The 22923-nt window shown below is 39.1% G+C and overlaps 1 protein-coding gene across 1 annotated transcript in view; it reads left to right on the top strand.

Moving 5' to 3' along the window:
• Nucleotides 1-439: 439 nt before the first annotated feature.
• The window catches only part of rac3b (Rac family small GTPase 3b), a 31034-nt gene continuing 8550 nt past the window's right edge, over nt 440-22923 (top strand). The window contains exons 1-3 of the mRNA XM_030163153.1: nt 440-587; nt 8831-8902; nt 21963-22080. Of these exons, the coding sequence (XP_030019013.1) occupies nt 553-587; nt 8831-8902; nt 21963-22080 (225 nt within the window). The 5' untranslated portion in view covers nt 440-552. The remainder of the gene's footprint in view (nt 588-8830; nt 8903-21962; nt 22081-22923) is intronic.

Genomic DNA, 22923 nt, shown 5'->3' on the forward strand with positions numbered 1-22923 from the left:
TTATATTATAGTACATTAGAGTAGATTATATTAGATTAGATTACAATAGATTAGATTAGATTAGATTAGATTAGATTAGATTAGATTAGATGAACCTTGATTGATCCCACAAGTGGAAAATTCACTGGTCAAAGGAGCAACCTAAGAAAGTGTGCCATATAAAGATAGTGCTAAAAAACAAATAAAAATACTATCCGTATTATTAGTATTATCAGTATTATGATCATTATTATCAGTATTATTATCAGTATTATCAGTATTACTATAGTATGATCATCAGTATTATTATCAGTATTATCATCGGTGTTCTAAAAGCAGTACCAAACGGAAGTGTGATGGAGCACAGCTGAAGCATGTCTTCCTCCTGTCCCTCTGTTCTGGTCACTGTCCCTTTAAATCCACTCGGGGTTTTCCGGAGCCGCTCGTCGCCGACCCCTTTCACTGCGGCTCCATCGCCGTGCGGACTGCCGAGCCCCGCCGCTCTCATCCCGGACCTCCGCGCACTCTGTCGGACCTGTTCCCGGTTCCTGAGCGCCTCCAGCCTCTGTCCAAATGCAAGCGATCAAATGTGTGGTGGTCGGCGACGGGTAAGAAACACATGGACATGCGCGGCGGGTCCACGGCCCGTCAGTGTGCGTGAGTTAGTGATGCGTCCGCGGACAGATGGATGATGGGAGGATGCGATGGAGGAAAAAGGGGCTGCGGCTCACGGCGGTGCTACTTTTCTGTTCGTCTTTTCGCTCGTGTCGCCTTTGTGTTCGAACCTGTTTTCTTTTTCTGATCCGTCTGGGTCTTCGTGGGGGTGGGAGCGGACCGTCTGTGGATATGCTGCGGGAACACCTCCACGCCTCGTAGGCCACCGGAGGTTGAAGTGCTGATGCACGCTAAGGAATGTGTGGCCCTGTCACAGGCAAACAGGCCCCGATCCGGATCCGGATCCGGCTCCACTGCCTCCCCTCCGCATCCCCATCACAGTCCACGCGACACAGGTCCGCCGTGGACCTCCATCGGGTTCCTCCGGTGTTACTGTTCATAGGTGGATGTGATAAAACAGGCAGAATTATAAGAACAACTGACGGTTGAAGCTGATCCAGTTCTTTGAATTATGGGATGGATTCAGAGGCCTGAGTGGAGGCTGCTCTGTAGACTGTCTGCCTTTTCCACCAAAGAATAGGTTATCTGTCAGAAGTTTGGGTTAGAATCAGTGGAACCTCCAGAGAAGAAGACTGTGGTGTTCATTTAAAGGGTTCCTACAGGGTCAGTTTACCCATTGAATGGATTCCTACGGGGTCAGGGTTCTGACTCAATTAAAGCAGCAGGGACTGAATGAAGGGGAACTGGAAAACCTGCAGATCAGAGGCAGCATGAGACCAGTGGACAGAGGACACAGTAAGGGTCCACTTAAGGGTCCCACTAAGGGTCCTGTTAAGGGTCCATTTAAGGATCCTACTAAGGGTACCTTTAAGGATCCTATTAAGGGTCCCACTAAGGGTCCAAGGGTCCTTTTAAGTTAATTAGTTACATATATATATACATATATATATATATATATATATATATATATATATATATATATATATATATATATAATTTTTATTTATTTATTTATTTATTTATTTATTTTTTTGAAACAGTCTATTAAAACATAATTAGAAGAAGCAGTTGGTACAACATGTACTAGACAAAGTAAGTAAAAGAAATTTACAGGAATAAGTGTAAAATCTGTTTGTATGTACTGATAATTCTGTGGTTCAAAAAGTCTGATGTCCACAGCACAGATGATTTCCGATTATTATTGTCAGTATTTTCATTGTTATTTTCCGTTTTGACGGTAAACATATTCATATCAGTAGAAGAGGTGCCAAATGTTTCATCGAACCATTGTTTGTTCCAGGTTTAGAAGATGGTTTATTTCAGTCTATAGTGAAGGCTGACAACGATAGATTCATTTATGGGTTAAAATTAGTCATAAACGACAGGAGAAGAAGAAAATGATCTAAAACATACTGAAGACAGAACAGATTCATTTATGGGTTAAAATTAGTCATAAATGACAGAAGAAGAAGAAAATGATCTAAAACATACTTAAGACAGAACATGATGAAAATGACTTAAAGAGTGAAACATACACAGACAAACCAACACGTGTCTTGTCTGATTCAGTGACTGTGTTTATTTTAATGTTGAATGAGATTATTTTTAAATGAATATTTAAATCCATACAACTCTACATGAAAACAAATGACAGAAAACTGCAACGAGCTGTTATTCAGCAAGATAAAAAATGAGGCAGTAGACAGTTATTTGTGGTTTTAATTCTTTCCTAAACAAAATAACTGATAGAATATCAATACAATGATATTTTTTATGATGTTAAAGTATTTCACAATCGTTATCGTAGAATTTATCGCCCATCCCTGGCTCTTATTTATTCATTAATTCGATTGGAACCTACAGATAATAAAACTATGAGTCTTTTCTTTCTAAGTGCATTTTGTTTTATTAATAATTTCAACCATTGGAGACAGAATCCACCTAAGTGAGAATAAACGGAATTAGATTCAACACTTATTTGAACGGTGTCATTCAGAAATATCTGACTATTAACATGGAAACAGCCTCTCTCGACCCTGGGCTTTTAGTTTTCACCAATAATCTCGGAGTGTTCAAACACACCTCTGATGGGCACGTCACATGACCAGGCTGCAGATGGTGGTGAACCAACCCAAACTGCTCTAATATCACTTTGTATTATATAAGAATGTACGCACCAAGGTTCCAGTAGTTTTGGATTTTTCATTATACTTTAATTTTATTTAGTTTTGACTTATTTTTCTCTAATTCAGTTAGTTTTAATTTGTTTTTAGAGCAGGTTTGCAAGGTAGGCCAGAGCCCAGACATAAATGTCAGCAAGGTCCTATTAAAATCACATGGTTCTGTTATTAGGCCCGAGCCCAGATATACAGGGGTTGGACAAAATAATGGACACACCTAACATTTTGGCATCATAGAAGGTGTTTCCATTATTTTGTCCAACCCCTGTACATGTCGGCGAGGGCCTATTAAAATTGCATGGTTCCTTTATTAGGCCCGAGCCCAGACATACATGTCGGCAAGGGCCTATTAAAATCGCATGGTTCCGTTAGTAGGCCCGAGCCCAGACATACATGTCGGCAAGGGCCTATTAAAATCGCATGGTTCCGTTATTAGGCCCGAGCCCAGACACACGTGTCGGCGAGGGCTTATTAAAATTGCATGGTTCCGTTATTATTATTATTCTGTCGCCGGTTTGAACGCAAATTTGACCCCCTGAACGTTAACAAAAAGTCAATTTTGTTTGACCAAACATTCAAGCCCGGCAAAAGTTTTTTTTATTTGAAGTCGCAAAGAAAAAATATCGCAAAATGACTCGGTAGCACCCCCTCAAAAATCAAAATACATTACGCGGATGGGAGCCCTCCAACAATTTTTTTCCACATACAAACGTGACACTTGGTACAGACATAGCCCATGGTAAGACAAGTAAAAAATGACATTATGGCCCCGCCCTAAACCCAACAGGAAGTCGGCCATATTGGGTGGAAGTGTGGACCTATAAAATCCCACCCCTCATCCTTTCATCATCTCCTCCTAGGGTATACATCCAATTTGGGCGAAACTGGGTGAAAATCACCTACAAACATGTGTGATAAAAAGTTACCCCCTACATTTTTGATCAAATGTTGGGCGTGGCTGTGATGACCTCATAATGAAGTGGCTGTTTTTAGAAGTATCAATGTGTGTATCTCTCGTACACAGAGTGTCAGATTGAGATGGACCCAATGTAACATTTGTGCAGAATGAATACCTGAACACGATGATGTGTAACTTGTATAGTTGGATCGTAAAATGGCTCTCTCATGCCCCCTAAAGTTTTTGAATGGGAAAGAAAAAAAAATTTTTGACATAGAAAAAAGACATTTGGCACACACATCCCTCATACCAAACTGAACCAAAAAGCCAGTTAGGACACGCCCCTATTTACAATCATGTTGCCATGAAAAAACAAAAACTGTGCCATTCAAATGAATGGGGTTTTGGTGCAATGATGCTATTGCTGAAAAACTCTTTGTGTCACACTAATGGTACACAGACTGAAAATTACACTGTGGAAAAGTAGAATTTTCGAGAAAAAATAATTTTCAAAATATTGAAAAATGACTTGGCCATGCCCCTCAAAATATGACAATACATTGCACAGATGGGAACCCACCCAAAAAAAATTTAAACGTAGAAAGAAGAAACTTGGTCCAGACATAGCCCATGGTAGGACAAGTAAAAAATTACATTATGGCCCCGCCCTAAACCCAACAGGAAGTCGGCTATATTGGGTGGAAGTGTGGACCTCTAAAATCCCACCCCTCATACTTTCAACATCTCCTCCTAGGGTTTACATCCAATTTGGACCAAACTGGAGGAAAATCACTTACACACGTGTGATCAAAAGTTATCACCTACATTTTTGATCAAATGTTGGGTGTGGATGTGATGAGGTCGTGATTAAGGGGTCATTTTCAAAATTATGACACTGTGCTTATCTCACAGAATGTCGGATCCAGCCGACAATACAGTGTCCTCTCATTGTCTGTTGCCTCGGCGGTCGCATCAGGATGCGGGCGCGCGGGAGGGCTAGGGCCTTAACACCGCTTGCGGTTTTAATTAGGCCCAAGCCCAGACATACATGTCAGTGAGGGCCTATTAAAATCGCATGGTTCCGTTTTTTTTTTTTTTTTCTCTCACCACCAATTAGGCCCAAGCCCAGACATACATGTCGGCAAGGGCCTATTAAAATCGCATGGTTCCGTTTTTTTTTTTTTTTTTTCTCTCACCACTTTGCACACAAATTTGACCCCCTGAACGTTAATGAAAACTCAATTTTATTTGACCAAAAATTCAAGCCTGGTGAAAAATTATTTTATATGAAGTCGCCAAGAAAAAATATTGCAAATATTGCATGACTCGGTAGTGCCCCCTCAAAAATCAAAATACGTTACGCGGATGGGAGGCCTCCCCAAATTTTTTTCATCGTACAAGCATGAAACTTGGTACAGACATAGACCATGGTAGGACAAGTAAAAAATGACATTATGGCCCCGCCCTAAACCCAACAGGAAGTCGGCCATATTGGATGGAAGTGTGGACCTCTAAAATCCCACCCCTCATACTTTCATCATCTCCTCCTAGGGTTTACATCCAATTTGGACCAAACTTAGTGAAAATCACCTACACACATGTGTGATCAAAAGTTATCACTTACATTTTTGATCACATGTTGGGTGTGGCTGTGATGAGCCTGTGATGAAGCGGTCGTTTTTGGAAGTTTAAAACTGTGCTTATCTCACAGAATGTCGGATCGAGGCCGCGATACAGTGTCCTCTCATTGTTGGTGGCCTCGGCGATCGCATGGCGAGGCGGTTGTGCGGGACGGCGAGGCCCTTAACACTGCTTGCGGTTTTAATTTTTATTAGTTTTCTTCTTTTTTTTTAAGTGCTTAGTTTTAGTTTAGTAGATACATCAAACGCAGACTAAACCAGCTGTAGTTCAGTATCTGTGTTTATTAAACGCATACTAGGCAAGGATGACAACTGATTTATGTCCAGCTGGGGTCACATGACATAGGGTCGCATGACATAGGGTCACATGACAGGGGCAGGAGAACTCTTGGAAATCTTCATAGTGATTTACAAGCCTTTATTCTACAGTCGTAGTGTTTCAACAGTAAAAGGGTTCAACATTTCCACAGATGAAAACACCTGCATGTTTCAAACACAGGTGTACAGCTGCAACTATCCATTATTTTTACTATTGATTAATGTATTGATTATTTTCCCTCGATTCGATTTGATTAAACCATTATTTGAATAAGTGAAAAAAGCAGAAAAAATGCGAAACACACAAACAGTTTGTCCTGTATTTCAGAACCAACTGAAACGACAACTACAAAAAGTATAAAAATATATATATAGAAATATAGAAATCTATATAGAAATAACCACATAAAGCAGAGGTCAGATTACATCAGTTTATTCTTTTTCTTACTCCCTTTGTGTAAATTTTGAGGCTTAAGACATTACAGTTTTAAATTGTCATTTTGTTTTGTTCAATTTGTTTTGTTCTCATTCTCTTGATTATCATTTATTTGTGTTTTTGTTTTTAAATTGTCATTTACATGGTTGAAATAAAGATATCAAAAAAAGAAGAAAAAAAAGCAGTCATCTCCACATTTGGATCCATTTGGAACAAACAACTGGAAAAATACAGATTAATAGGTGTAATATTAGTGTTAAAGCTTCAGAGTTTAAAGGAGTCAGTGATGGGTCCAATGAAGAAAAGTCCACATATGGACGTTTTCTGCCTTTTTTGTCCTCGTCTCTTTCTGTTGTTTGTGTTAATCCTGGTGTCGTGTGCATCACAATAAGCGTCCGTGTGAAACAACAACAGTGGAACCAATGTTTAAAAGCGGAGAAATTAAGGAAATGAAGGCTGGATTCAGGGATAATGTAATGGAAAAATACTTTGTAAATCAATTTGAGTAAGTTAATGGTTTGAACTCGACACAGGTGTGAAAGCAGTAAAAACACATCAGTGTGGACTAGAGCCGACCGATTAATTGGCCGGCCGATTAAACGGGCTGATTACAGCGTATCACCAATTAATCAACATCGGGCAATATGTAGCCGATATATTCACTTTTTTTGCTGTGCGGAGATTCTGTTGCTCGCTGCTCCTGTGTGTGTGTGTGTGCTGCCCGGAGAATAAGAGGAACTTTAAAGCGAGTTAGTTTCACTTTCACTCCTGCTCAGACAATGACGCTATCACCCCACACACACACTCACATAATCATGGAGCTATCCCCCCCGCTCGTGCGCTCTGACAAGGATGGACTGCTTATCCCCCCCACACACACACACACTCTGATCCCCCACCCCGGCAAAAATCACGGACCACTACCGCGCACTCTGACGAGGATGGACAGCTAAGCCCCCCCTCCCGCTCCGAAAATCACAGACCCCCCCTCGTCTTATTAAGTACTCACCCCCCCACACACACCCATGTCCGTGCACTTCCTGTCTACCTCACAGTTTCATTCTGCCAGCAGGCCTGGGTGTTAATAGTGTGGGGGAGAGTGGGGACAGTTGTAACACGGGTCAGTTGTAACTCTTGCAATTGCTCCAATCTGGAACAATTTAGGACTCACCTAATTCACTCCGCACATGCTCAGTTTAGTCCTTAGTCCACATAAGAAGTTGTAGTGCTGTGAGGCAGACACATCAAAATTTGTGAGTGAAAACATAATTGTGTGGTAAGTAATGTTTTTTGCTTTAATTATTTTTGTAATTGTATAGTTTGTATTTGAAAGTTGTGTAAATTATATTTGTGAGATAAACAAAGATTTATGCAACTGTTTATCCACCTGTCCACAATTATCTAATATAAGAGTATTCTATCCTGTGTAGATCAGTGTTCTTATTTCATATATCGGCCAATGTATCGGTTATTGGCCAATATCGGATATCGGCCAATATATTGGATATCGGCTTTTTTTTTGCCCCCAATATCGGTATCGGCCCCAAAAGTCTCATATCAGTCGGGCTCTAGTGTGAATGGGGCTTCAGACATGCTCATCAGCTGTTTTGTGTTTTAACAGGTTTGACTAAGTGGACCAAGGTTATTATCGTTAACGAAAACTAACGAAATGATGAAAACTAGAATTGTAAAAACATTTTCGTTAACTGAAATAAATAAAAACTATAATTAAAAGAAAAAAACGATAACTGAAACTGAATTGTGTGTTTACAAAACTAACTAAAACAGATGAAAATTAAGGATAAAATTCCCTTCGTTTTTGACTTTGTCAACGTCGGATTGACATGTAAGCAATTTATTTCGCTCTAGCAATTTTATCTGCTGGCACCATATGACACTTCACGGTCCCTCACTTGTGGTTTACAGTTGTCTTCTGGTCCCCACGCTACCTGGAAACATGGAGACTAAAGTTGGGAGAAAGCAGCAGAGTCCTGTCTGGGATTTATTTGAATACGACAGAGAAGAAGAGAGAAGATACGACAAAACTAAAACTAATACTAAAACTAAGCATTTAGAAAAAAATGAAAACTAATAAAAACTAGCAAACCTGCTCTAAAAACGAATTAAAACTCACTGAAAAAAAGTCAAAATTAGTTAAAACTAAACTATAATGAAAAATCCAAAACTATTAGAACCTTGAAATGGACCTCATGTTACTTTATTGAACTGAACTGAACAAACAGGCCTCATACACACACTGACAGAGGAGTCTAGACCACTGTCCTGTTCCCCATCCATAAACCCACTGACCTCACATCAGTGTCACCCCCCCCCACCCCCTTCTTATTGGAACTGTGTGTCACTACATGGACGGATCCACATTAACCTAGTGTGCAGCCAATCGGTGTCCGTGCCACTACCCATGTGCATGGCATCCTTCAGCTCCTATCAGAGTGGTGCAGGAGGAGGAAGTAGGGTGGGGGTGTGGGTTATGTATAATTGTGTGAGTAGAAGTGGGCAGGTTGTGTGTATGTGTGTGTGTGTTGGGGGGGGTGGTATTATCAGGGGATACTGTGTTCCTCAGGCAACATGAATGTAGGCCAGTGTGCAAGTGGTAGTGAAAGGGAGGAACTGCCTCTACACACACACACACACACACACACACACACACACACACACACACACACACACACACACACACACAGATGAATGTGTCCGCTGACTTTCCCTGTGTTTTCTAAGTGTGCGTCCTTGTCCTCCTCAGGGCTGTGGGTAAAACCTGTCTGCTGATCAGCTACACCACCAATGCCTTCCCTGGTGAATACATCCCCACTGTGTGAGTAACACACACACATACACACTGCAGTGGACGTAGCCTCTGTCACGTGACACAGATGAAGCTTCACCCATGGGACCCTATTTCACACCAAACCTCCACTGCAGCTTCATCCATGTTGGTGTTGGTGTCCTGAATTACCATGACAACAGAAACTGTCCAATCAGCTGTTAAACACTAAACTCCAATCAGCGGTTTAACACTAAACTACATTCAGCTGTTTAACACTAAACTCCAATCAGCTGTTTAACATTGAACTCCAATCAGCTGTTTAACACTAAACTCCAATTAGCTGTTGAACACTAAACTCCAATCAGCTGTTTAACACTGAATTCCAATCAGCTGTTTAACACTGAACTCCTGTTACTTGACCGCCTCTGCCTCATAAATGTAGCTTTTACACTGACAAACATCAAAAATTTATGGTGATAGAACTCAGAAGGGATCTAAACAGGACTTTCTCTCCACTTTCCACCGTTTGTATTTTTTTTCTGAAGTTAAGTCCCGTGACGCCCACTGGAAGGGCGGGGCTTCGGCCTCTGTTGGCCGCCATTTTCCATCGTTTAGTCTGATGTTTTTCAAACCAGAAGTGACCCCACAGAGGGTGGAACTACTCATACTAAGTTCACCACTAACTTTGTGAAAACCCCACCCACACTAATTAACTCTAATTAATACTGTTACATTAAACTCCACCAATTAATGTAATTTATTTGACAACAGTGATAAATATATTTGTGTTTGGAAATAGTAGTTTCATCCAGTCCAATCAATTTTAATGGCATAGTTCCAAATCCTAACAAAAGTTATCTGATATTTCACATTTAGAGCTTGTTAAGACCAGACTCTTAATAAGCCAAAACGAAAGCAACTACAACAGTATAGTAATAATGGATCATAGTCCATTGACTTTGGAGCTCAGTTTCCCAAATGAACCTTCTCTGTATTCATGGAGACTCCCTCCCCTCCTTCTATCTGATAAAGAATTTGTAGAACAGACTGCATTTCCAAACAAATTGATATTTTTCTTAAAACAGATATTACCTCTGATGTGACATACAGTGTCATTTGGAAAAGTTTAAAAGCATTTTTGCGGGGTCATATTATATCATATTGCTCATCGATTAAAAAGAAAAAACAGAAACGTATGAAGGAATTAGCAGACAAGATATTACAATTGGATCATCAGCATTCTACAAACCCCTCCCCGGAGTTATATAAATAAAGGCTGAGCTTGCAAACTGAGTTTAACTTAATTTCTGCTCAACAGTCTGAGCAGATGATCTTTAAATCCAGAAGTACATGGGGAAAAGGCATCAAAAATGTTAGCACACCAGCTTCGCAAATCAGAATCCAATCATTTGATCGCTGAAATTAGGACTGAAACTGGACAGGTTACCACAAACCCACATGAAATAAACAAGAGTTTTCAAAAATTTTATTCTGGACTATACCAATCTGAATCCTTATACTCATCAGAACTTTTTGACTGTTTTTTTGATAAATTGGCAATCCCAACTCTGGACCTACCTCTGAAAGGCCAGGTAGATCAGCAAATTACTGTTGAGGAAATTAAATTGGCAATCAGTTCTATGCAAAGCAGGAAGTCCCCGGGACCGGATGGCTTCCCAGTTGAATTTTTTAAAGACCTTCAAGGACACCCTATCTCAACTTTTGCAAGACATGTTTATTGAATCCTTTATGTCAGCAAGTCTTCCCCCCACACTTCGCCAAGCTAACATCTCATTACTATTAAAACCCAATAAGAACCCTTTTGAATGTTCATCTTATCATCCCATATCTCTTTTGAACGTAGATTTCAAAATTTTATCAAAAACATTAGCTCTCCAACTACAACGCTGTTTACCATCCTTAATACTTTCTGACCAAACAAGATTCATTAAGGGTAGGCATGGATTTTTTTTAACTTGCGGAGGTTCATTGACATATTGCACACTCCCTCAACTACAGTTCTGGAAATCGCCTTATCACTTGATGCTGAGAAGGCATTTGAGTGGGACTACCTATTTTATACTCTTGGTAAATGTGGGATAGGTCCTAACTTCATCTCCTGGATTGAATTACTTTATTCTTCGCCCATGGCTCGGGTCAGGACAAACTCACTTTTCTCTCCTCACTTCCCACTCCACCGCGGAACAAGACAGGGATCTCCCTTATCCCCGCTTCTGTTTGCGTTGTCGATCGAACCTCTGGCTATCAAGCTAAGAGCAGAGGATAAGGTAAAAGGCATCCATAGGGCTGACCGAGAGCATAAAGTATCTTTGTAGGCAGACGACCTCCTGTTATACGTTTCAGACCCCTTAAGATCTCTTCCACATGCTTAGGATATTTTCAAAAACTTTGGCAGCATTCTCTGGCTACAAGTTGAACATGAACAAAAGTGAATTACTTAAAGTTAACTCTAAAGCAAAGGATATCTCATTTGCAAATTTTCAATTTAAAGTTAAATCAGACTATTTAACCTACCTAGGTATCAAAGTCACCCACTCATATAAGGATCTTTACGAAAAAAAAAACTTTGTCCAGCTTCTTGAAAAAACTAAGTCTGACCTTCAGAGATGGAATAGTTTACCATTATCATTAATTGGCCGTGCCAATTCTGTGAAGATGAACGCTCTACTTAAATACCTATACTTATTTCAATGTATTCCATTTTACATACCAAAGAAGTTCTTTGTGAATCTAGATAAATGCGTATCTACATTTATTTGGAATGGCAAACCTCCGCGAATATGGAAAGATTTTATGCAAAGAATAAGACCACTTGGTGGACTAGCTTTGCCAAATTTTTGTTTATATTACTGGGCTGCAAACATAAGAAATATGCTTTATTGGACTATTTACTCAAATAGGGGAATTCCAGCTTGGCTTCATATTGAATCATCTAACTGTGGTAAGACATCTTTATCAGCACTGTTGACATCTGCCCTTCTCCTGGAGTTGTACACTTACAAATGTAATCCTTTGCTGTATGATTGCCTCAGAATCTGGGTGCAATGTAGGAAACAGACTGGTTTCCACTCAATGTCGATTAAAGCTCCCCTGTGCTCAAACCATATGTTCCCACCTTCTATGTTTGACTCTGCTTTTAAGATTTGGAGCAACAAGGGATTAAATAATTTTAAAGCACTTTTTGTGAATGGAACCTTTGCCACATTCACAGAACTAACAGAACAATTTGAGATTCCAAAAACACATTTTTTTTCGCTATTTACACATTTGTCACTTTTTAAAAAGTAGATACCCTTCATTTCCCAATTTACCTGTCGAAACTACTCTGGATAAAATTTTAGACATAAAGAGTAATAAAAGAGGTGCAATAAAAGAAATTTACAGCTTACTTTTAGAGCTACAATCCCCCTCATTATCTATTATAAAATCACATTGGGAAGGCAATCTAGCACTGAACATAACAGATAACATCTGGAACTCAACTCTCCATAGGGTACACACCTCCTCTATATGTGCAACACATGGGCTCCTCCAATTTAAGATCCTTCACTGTTTACATATTTCCAAGGAAAAGTTAGCCAAATTCTATCCGGGCACTTACCCACCTTGCAATCGTTGCAAAACAGATACTGGTTCACTTTTCCACACTTTTTGGACATGAGCCTAATCTTCATAACCATTGGATATCTATATTTACTACATTTTCAAAAATTTATGACATTAACTTTCCACCTTCAGCCCTGACAGCACTTTTTGGAGTGATCCCCCCAAACATTTCTATTTCTAAATATTATTTAAATGCTGTTGCATTTGCTTCTCTACTTGCATGACGTCTAATACTTTTGAGGTGGAAACAGGAAACCCCTCCCACACATGATCAGTGGATCACAGACATTATGAGGTCTTTACATATGGAGAAGATGAGATGTACATTAGTAGGATCAACTGCAAAATTCTATAAAGCATGGCAGCCTTTTCTAAAATTCACAGAAACTTATAAAATGAGCAATATATCATGACTTTAACACCAAATCACCACTCATCACCTGGATAACTGTAGGTATGGTACATATTTTATTTCTGTCTTTTTTTTTTTAATATATGTATAATTGCTATCTATTCAATTTTATTTTATGTATTTATTTTTGCTTTCATAATCCTGATGTCTTCTGGCAAATATATTTACATGTTTATGTTTATATTTTTAAGTTGGGGGTGGGGACCTGTGTTCAAAAACATAGTAAAAATGTAAAGATTGTATGATGCATCCATGTAATGCTGTTAAAAATATACAAATAAAATTATTTAAAAAAATAAATAAATAATCCCAAAACTAATCAATTAAATATGAATGTACATGTAGAACTAACATGTTAATTACTAATTAGTATGTCAGCCGTGGTATTCCAGCACAGGTAAATATGACAGTATGCAGGCATTGGGCTAATAACACAACAAACATAAACTGTATGATGGATTAGACACATTTATGCTGGTATTACATGAAATATTAAATTCAGCATAATCCATGTTGTCATCTGTGGCCACTGTAGTAGTGGTTTGCCTTCTTTTATGATGGAAGATGAAGATATCTCCAACAGAAACCATGAGATCACTGCAGGTTTTAGAACTGCACTTCAGGGTTTAGAACACATAAACACACAGGTTTATCTCGCGGCAAATGCTGGTAGAGGTAAAACTGGCCAGTTTCCATGGTTACCCACATCCAACTAGCAAGGGGTATCAGGAAGTGGTGGAATTGATGCCAAAGAACTGTTACGCCCCGGCTAGGGGACCCTAGGGTGCAACATGAAGTTTGTGATCACTTTTCCTCACTCCCAAGCCATAGAGAAAAAAAACCCTGAACACGGGTTTTGCAAGTTTAACAAAAAAGGTGATTTATTTTACAAGGTGCAACATAAGGATATTGAAAACTAGACACAAGGTAACTGAAACTTCAGGGTGGGCTCTGGCCAAAACAACAAACAAAACTGCACTGAGAAATTAGGCTGACCTGCAAAACAAAAGAAACCAAAATACAAGGTCTAACCTTCCTACCAAAAAACAGGAGAAAACGAGATAAAACAAACAGGGCAGCCCACCCCTACTTCTGAACAGGACTGCTGGCGGAATGGAGGCGGGGTTGGGAGTGGAGGAAGAGCGACACCGTGACTGGCCCAGCTCCGTGGTCTTTAAAGGTCTGCCTTCCGTCGCTGCTCCAATCACAGGGGAGCATCCGGCTCAGCACCTGTAACATATCATCCACTCACACGCACAAAAAAGGACACACCCACGGAGTGACACTACGACCCACCTATGGGTCGTAACAGAACTTAAATTATCAAGAACTGAAAGTGAACCTATTTCGTTTGCAGCAGATTCATGAAGCTAAAGAGTGAAGTGTCTGCCATCAGTTTAAGCACCAGTTTAATGGTGTTCCTCTGATCACTGGGTCTGCTTGAACTGTGTCACTGTGACATTTGAAAACCATTTATACTGATAAGAAGTGAAACTTAACTGTCGTTTTAATGAGAGACAAACCTCTGACATGTTGGACAGAAATGTCCAATAAAAAGAAACACGAATAACAATAGTTTTATGTTAAGAGGCACAAAGTTTTCAATTACATTAAAATGTACATATGTGTGTATGTATGTACATATGTATGTATGTATGTATGTATGTGTGTGTGTATGTGTGTATGTATGTATGTATAGATGTGTATATGTGTGTATGTATGTATGTATGTATGTATGTACATATGTATGTATGTATATATGTGTATATGTATGTATATATGTGTGTGTATGTATGTATGTATTAGGGATGTCCGATAATATCAGCCTTATTGGCATAAAAATGTAATATCGGTGAATATCGTTATCGGTTTTTTTGCCTGTCATTAAAACCGATAAAATAATGCCTTGATTTCACCGGCATTTACCAACGCGTAAATGAAGCATTATTTGTAGCTGAAAGAAATGTGCAGTTTTCAAAACTGTACAGTAGAGTTGCCACACTGTAATAGATTTATGGAGGGAGTGAGAGAAAATAAATAAATATGGCATTTTTTCCACAACTTAACTCTTTCCCCGCCAATGACGAGATTTTCCGTCACTCTGTGTTTTCACTGTTATACTGTAGTAGAAGCTGTTGCAGATCATGTGAATTACTTTCCTTAGTCCAAAAACAAACAATTATGCAGCTTTTTTGGAAAAATGAAGGACCGGGTTTAATGTTTTTGCACTGGAGTCTCCGTATCCCATGGCAACGCATACAGCGGCAGTCACTCTGAATGAGGAAATGCAGATTCTGCAGGAACCGCGCGCAGTTTCAAAAGCCTTAAAGATGATTATGGAGACAGAGTCCAACAATTCAATATATGATGGAGCTACAGAAGAACCATTTAAAGACAGGAATGGAGAAATAGAAGGTGAGGGAGATAGACACGGAACACTGGAAACACGGAGCGGCTCAGGTCCGACACGGAGATGGGGGGGTGCACGGAGCGACACGGAGAAAATGACAGACAGGAGGAAGAGAAAAGAAATATTTATAGTGGACAAGTCAAGGAGAAGACAGACACACAGAGGTGGAACAAGACAAAGGACAGCTAGGCTGCATCTGTTAGACAGAGTGAGTTCAGATTCAGACTGAGGACATGGAACAGATTCAGCTGTATAATGTCAGCAGGGACACAGGTAAGACACTGTTTGATTTGGCTTTAGTAGGAAATAAATAAATAAATACGTATATTTATACATAGATAAATAACTAGATGTCCATATAATTATTTACAGATCAAACACAGCAGGTGGTCCAACAGGAGGACCTGGTGCAGCCAAGGAAAGGCCAGAAATCTACAGTATTTAGTGAATTTGTTTCTTTTTTTCTTGAAAATGAGGAATATTGAAGTGTTGATATCAAAAAGCTAAACTAATATGTGGAAGACATATAATTGATGTATGTAAATGTGATAAGTTTATAAGGAACCTGGTGCTTTAGAAGATGTTTTGTCTGAAGTTTTGTGTGGATTCCCCTAATATTTTGTGGAATGATGGGATATCTTAGAGCTGTTTGTTATTATTATTGTTGTCATTATTATTTTATTTTGTGATTTTGAATGCAGTGTTACTGTTGGTAAATGAGAAAGAGTAAAAAATGTAAATAGGAAATCAATTTTATCTTGAAAATCAATATCTTTGGAAAAAAATGCAATTTTCTCAATTTTTTGCTCAAAATTCAGTTTTTTCCTAAAAATGACCAATATTCAAATGTTCATATCTCACGAATGAATGAAAAATAGAATTAAATTGTTTCTTGTGTTTAAAAGTTGAAGTTTTGTTCTTTCGTTTGATGTATTCAGTGCTCACATACTCCTAACACAACATTTTCAGTGAGCCTCCAAAGATTAGTGAAAATGACCAAAAAGGCTGGCGCTGGCTACCAACTCACTGGAAAATGCTCTGGCAGGGAAAGAGTTAAGTTGAAGTATGTATTCTTTGCACAGACAGTGTTTACATTTTGAAAGCCTTGTTGCATTTGAGAATGCATCCAATGGGGCATCACAATAAAATTAGGCATGATGTGTTAATTCCATGACAGGAGATATGTGATGTTACCTAAAATTAGTTTAATATCCCACATATATCGGCAGTGGTATCGGTAGATATCAGAATCGGAAATTAAGCATTGGACAATATCGGCATATCGGTTTTTGGCAAAAAAGCCAATATCGGACATCCCTAGTATGTGTGTATATATGTGTATATTTATGTATATATATGTGCGTATGTATGTATGTATGTATGTATGTATGTATGTATGTGTCTTCAAAACTCTCATTCAGTGTGTGTGTTTTCTGAACCCGTTGTGGGCATTTTTTTTTTTTTTTTATGTCAATCAAAGAACGAGACGGTTTTAAGACAAAAATCGATGTGGTCTTGGTTTATCAGGTTTTTCATTTCCTGGGTCACTGAATCATCCACTGTCCCTCTCAGTGTTTGAATCTGTCATTAAATGGACTCCATCACAGTATACAGTTATATAAGCCCCTCCTCCAAAGGGTTCTTCCATGTCAGCATGACTTTACAGATCAGAGGCATCAGTTTCTAAAAATGACATCTACAGGGTGAGTCAGAAAAAACGCTCTTTTCATTTAAAGAAATTGTACCACTGAAATGGAAATGCTTATTTTTCTTTTGATAATACAGTCATATTGATGTGGTTATTGAGCATGTCTGGCGATTGAATCATTGATTTATGGCATAGCATAACAGAGGGAATGTCCATTGTTTATTGTGCACCGAAATATCTGCCAACACAGTTTATGCCACCGTGAATGAAATTGAAATTGTCAACCATTACAGCATGTTTACTCGCCATCAAAATGTTTTGTCTCAACGAAGTCGTCCGGCACGATCTTCAACCTGGCTACCATTCAGATTGATGCAAATCTGTGCTTGTTGTCGCATCTCTAACACAGCTCTTCTCGCTGTTCGTGTTCGTCGTAGGGCTTGGATTTCAGCCGTGATGCGATTTCGGAGTTCCTGAAGAGTTTGTAGAACAGTCTGATACACATGGTTTTTAAGATACCCCCACAAGAAAAAATCAAGGGGGGTCAAGTCCGGGGATCTAGGTGGCCACTCTCTCTCCTGACCCAAACAGACAACTCGATGAGGAAATAATACCTGCAATCGCTGTGGTCTTGCCATGATGAAAACTCCCTGGGCACTGTCATAGGCCTAGAATACAGGCCAAAAGTTTGGACACACCTTCTCATTCTTCGCATTTTCTTTATTTTCATGACTATTTACATTGTAGATTCTCACTGAAGGCATCAAAACTATGAATGAACACATGTGGAATTATGCACTTAACAAAAAAGTGTGAAATAACTGAAAACATATCTTATATTCTAGTTTCTTCAAAGTAGCCACCCTTAGCTCTGATGACTGCCTTGCACACCCTTGGCATTCTCTTGATGAGCATCAAGAGGTAGTCACCTGAAATGGTTTTCACTTCATAGGTGTGCCTTGTCAGGGTTACTTAGTGGAATTTCTTGCCTTATTGATGGGGTTGGGACCATCAGTTGTGTTGTGCAGAAGTCAGGTTGATGCACAGCTGACAGCCCTATTGGACAACTGTTAGAATACATATTATGGCGAGAACCAATCAGCTAAGTAAAGACAAATGAGTGGCCATCATTACTTTAAGAAATGAAGGTCAGTCAGTCTAGAAAATTTCAAAAACTTTGAATGTGTCCCCAAGTGCAGTCACAAAAACCATCAAGCGCTACAACGAAACTGGCTCACATGAGGACCGCCCCAGGAAAGGAAGACCAAGAGTCACCTCTGATGCTGAAGATAAATTCATCTGAGTCACCAGCCTCAGAAATCGCAAATTAACAGCAGCTCAGATTAGAGACCAGATGAATACCACACAGAGCTCTAGCAGCAGACACATCTCTACAACAACTGTTAAGAGGAGACTGCGTGAATCAGGCCTTCGTGGTCAAATAGCTGCTAGGAAACCACTGCTAAGGAGAGGCAACAAACAGAAGAGATTTATTTGGGCCAAGAAACCCAAGGAATGGACATTAGACCAGTGGAAATCTGTGCTTTGGTCTGATGAGTCCAAATCTCAGATCTTTGGATCCAACCACCGTGTCTTTGTGCGACGCAGAAAAGGTGAACGGATGGATGCTACATGCCTGGTTCCCACCGTGAAGCATGGAGGGGGAGGTGTGATGGTGTGGGGGTGCTTTGCTGGTGACGCTGTTGGGGATTTATTCAAGATTGAAGGCAACCTGAATCAGCATGGCTACCACAGCATCCTGAAGTGACATGCCATTCCATCCGGTTTGCGTTTAGTTGGACCATCATTTATGTTTCAACAGGACAATGACCCCAAACACACCTACAGGCTGTGTGAGGGATATCTGACCAAGAAGGAGAGTGATGGAGTGCTGCGCGAGATGACCTGGCCTCCACAGTCACCGGACCTGAACCCAATCGAGATGGTTTGGGGTGAGCTGGACCGCAGAGTGAAGGCAAAAGGGCCAACAAGTGCTAAGCATCTCTGGGAACTTCTTCAAGACTGTTAGGAAACCATTTCAGGTGACTACCTCTTGAAGCTCATCAACAGAATGGCAAGAGTGTGCAAAGCAGTCATCAGAGCTAAGGGGGGCTACTTTGAAGAAACTAGAATATAAGATATGTTTTCAGTTATTTCACACTTTTTTGTTAAGTACATAATTCCACATGTGTTCATTCATAGTTTTGATGCCTTCAGTGAGAATCTACAATGTAAATAGTCATGAAAATAAAGAAAATGCAAAGAATGAGAGGGTGTGTCCAAACTTTTGGCCTGTACTGTATGTCCTGAGTGTGAAAGCAAAGCCCCGACTCCTGTAATTGTTGTCAATTTCAAGTTTGTTCACTGTGGCATACATTGTGTTGGCAGGTATTTCAGTGCCCAATAAACAATGGACCTTCTCTCTCTTATGCAACGCAATAAATCTATGACTACATCACCAGACATGCTCAATAACCACATCAATATGACTGTATGGTCAAAAGAAAAATCAGTGTTTCCGTTTTAGCAGTACAATTTCTTTAAATGGAAAGAGCGTTTTTTTCTGACTCACCCTGTATTTGGAGAAGGGACATCACATATGATATCCTCACTCATAAAATATAACAAAATAAAATGTTAAACACTAGTGTTAGATGAAATAATTAATCAATAATTAATTGGCACTTTTTAAATTAAAATAACAAAAATACATCAAAGGAAGAAGAATATTTAGGTTAAATGTAGAGGCTGTGTTTCCTGAAAGGTGTAATCTCATGCCACTTATGATCTTTTTAATTCATAAAAGGGTTTTTTCAGTATGAGACACATTTACCTGTTTAATCCTAAAGAATCCTAAAGGATTAAACAGGTACACAGTACAGTTGTGTTATTTTAACACTGTAGAGTTTAACCCTTAAACACACAGTACAGTTGTGTTTGTTTAACACTGTAGAGTTTAACCCTTAAACACACAGTACAGTTGTGTTTGTTAAACACTGTAGAGTTTAACCCTTAAACACACAGTACAGTTGTGTTTGTTTAACAATGTAGAGTTTAACCCTTAAACACACAGTACAGTTGTGTTACTTTAACACTGTGGAGTTTAACCCTTAAACACACAGTACAGTTGTGTTTGTTAAACACTGTAGAGTTTAACCCTTAAACACACAATACAGTTGTGTTTGTTAAACACGGTAGAGTTTAACCCTTAAACACACAGTACAGTTGTGTTACTTTAACACTGTAGAGTTTAACCCTTAAACACACAGTACAGTTGTGTTTGTTTAACACTGTAGAGTTTAACCCTTAAACACACAGTACAATTGTGTTACTTTAACACTGTAGAGTTTAACCCTTAAACACACAGTACAGTTGCGTTTGTTTAACACTGTGGAGTTTAACCCTTAAACACAGAGTACAGTTTTGTTACTTTAACACTATGGAGTTTAACCCTTAAAGACCCACAACTACTTTTGTCACAACTTCCAAATGATGTTTTTGTCTTTTCCAAATGATTCATCACCTTTTATTAAAATATTGTTCTTTGTATTTAGCATTTTTCAGTCTAAATCATGTATTTTCTGATTTTTAATTTTCTGATTATGTAGATGTTCATTAAAGCTCAGAGTAAATTCAAAGGTTATTATATAAAATCAGAACAAAAAGGAAAAAGTGTCTTTTTCAGTCCAATCTGTCATGAACTGAACATAAACCTAGAGTGTCCATCCACTGTCATTGATCCAATTCCATTGGTTTGACTGGGGAATCAATGATGGAGAAGATGACGGTGTTTCCACGGTAACTACAGAGCCTCTGAACGTCCAAATACGGTCATATCTGATGACCATGAAAAAATGAAGAACTGTATTTGACACTAATTTTTGACATGGATTGATAGGATTAGTGGATCAACAGGAATTAAACAGTTTAGATCAGTAGATGGTTTAGGTTAAAGGAGGACTTTTGGGTCTTTAAGGGTTAAAGGTGGACATTTGGGTCTTTAAGTGTTAAAGGTGGACGTTTGGGTCTTTCAGGGTTGAAGGTGAACATTTGGGTCTTTCAGGGTTAAAGGAGGACATTTGGGTCTTTATGGGTTAAAGGCGGATGTTTGGGTCTTTAAGGGTTAAAAGTGGATATTTGGGTCTTTATGGGTTAAAGGTGGACATTTGGGTCTTTAAGGTGTAAAGGCGGATGTTTGGGTCTTTAAGGGTTAAAGGCGGACGTTTGGGTGTTTAAGGCTTAAAGGTGGACATCTGGGTCTTTATGGGTTAAAGGAGGATGTTTGGGCCTGTAAGGGTTAAAGGCGGATGTTTGGGTCTTTAAGGTTTAAAGGTGGATGTTCGGGTCTTGAAGGGTTGAAGGCGGACATTTGGGTCTTTAAGGTTTAAAGGTGGACATGTGGGTCTTTATGGGTTAAAGGTGGATGTTTGGGTCTTTAAGGGTTAAAGGAGGACGTTTGGGTCTTTATGGGTTAGAGGTTGACGTTTGGGTCTTTATGGGTTAAAGGTGGACGTTTGGGTCTTTAATGGTTAAATGTGGACAACTGGGTCTGTAAGGGTTAAAGGTGGATGTTTGGGTCTGTAAGGGTTAAATGTGGACATTTGGGTCTTTATGGGTTAAAGGTGGATGCTTAGGTCTTTTAAAGGTTAAAGTTGGACATTTGGGTCTTTAAGGGTTAAAGGTGGATGTTTGTTTTTTTATGGGTTAAAGGTGGACATTTGGGTCTGTAAGGGTTAAAGGTGGACGTTTGGGTCTTTAAGGGTTAAAGGTGGAAGTTTGGGTCTTTAAGGGTTAAAGGTGGACGTTAAGGTTACTATAATCTACGTTTTAAAGGCAGCTGAATATTCTGATTATTTTTTGTTTCTCAGTGGAACCGAAGTTGATTTTTCTGCCTCTGAAGCATCTCATTTGCAGAATCCAGTCTTCTGCACCGAATCTTGTCTTCTGCACAACTTTAAGTGAGTCCTTTCTTGAACATGTTTGGTGTATTTTTCTCCTCTTCTGCCTCCAGCTTTGACAACTACTCTGCCAATGTTATGGTGGATGGGAAACCAGTGAACCTGGGCCTGTGGGACACAGCAGGACAGGAGGACTACGATAGGTTAAGACCACTGTCCTACCCACAGACGGTAGATCTGCTCTAACACACACACACACACACACACATACACACACACACACACACACACACACACACACTGAACATACTGCTGTTAAATGCATGTGTAAAATATACAAACATCATCCACAATAATGGATTCATTAAACTACTTTAAAGTATGATGTGAACCCAGAGCAGGTGTCAACCATACGGTCCATGGACCAAAACTAGACCACCAAAGTGTCCAGTCCGGCCCCCGGGAGGAATCTGTGAAATGCAAAAATAACCATGGGTGTCAGAATGGATTTAGTTCAGGGTCACATGCAGAACAATAATAACATGACTTATAATGACAAGTACAATAATGATCAGTACAATAATGATGAGTACAATGATATGTGCAATAAGGATAAGTACAATAAGGATGACACTAAAATACTCTTTGTTTTAGAATTAAAAAGTACATGTACAACCTGAAATGTCTGAAGAAAAATCAGTGTCATATGACCAATATTCTGTTTGTTATGAAATGTCTTGTGTATTTGGAGAGTCACTGTATCTTTACATTATAAAAAACATATATAAATGACAAACTGAGGTCAAATTACACTGATTTTTCTTCAGACATTTCAGGTTGTTCATATTTGTTCAGGTTATTCACAATTTTGTAAAAGAATAGTTTGTACGTGTAAACATTTTCATGTAACTTTACTTTTTTACACCAAAACAAAGAGAAAACTTTGTATTTGTCCTTATTTATAGTTTATTCTGATCGTAATTTCCTGGTACTGATCCACTTTAGATCATGTTGGTCTGAATGTGGGACCTGAACTAACAGGGTTTTGAACATCCTTGATCGCTAATATCTTCA

Source organism: Sphaeramia orbicularis, chromosome 19 (assembly GCF_902148855.1).
Source record: "Sphaeramia orbicularis chromosome 19, fSphaOr1.1, whole genome shotgun sequence".
Lineage (NCBI taxonomy): Eukaryota > Metazoa > Chordata > Actinopteri > Kurtiformes > Apogonidae > Sphaeramia > Sphaeramia orbicularis.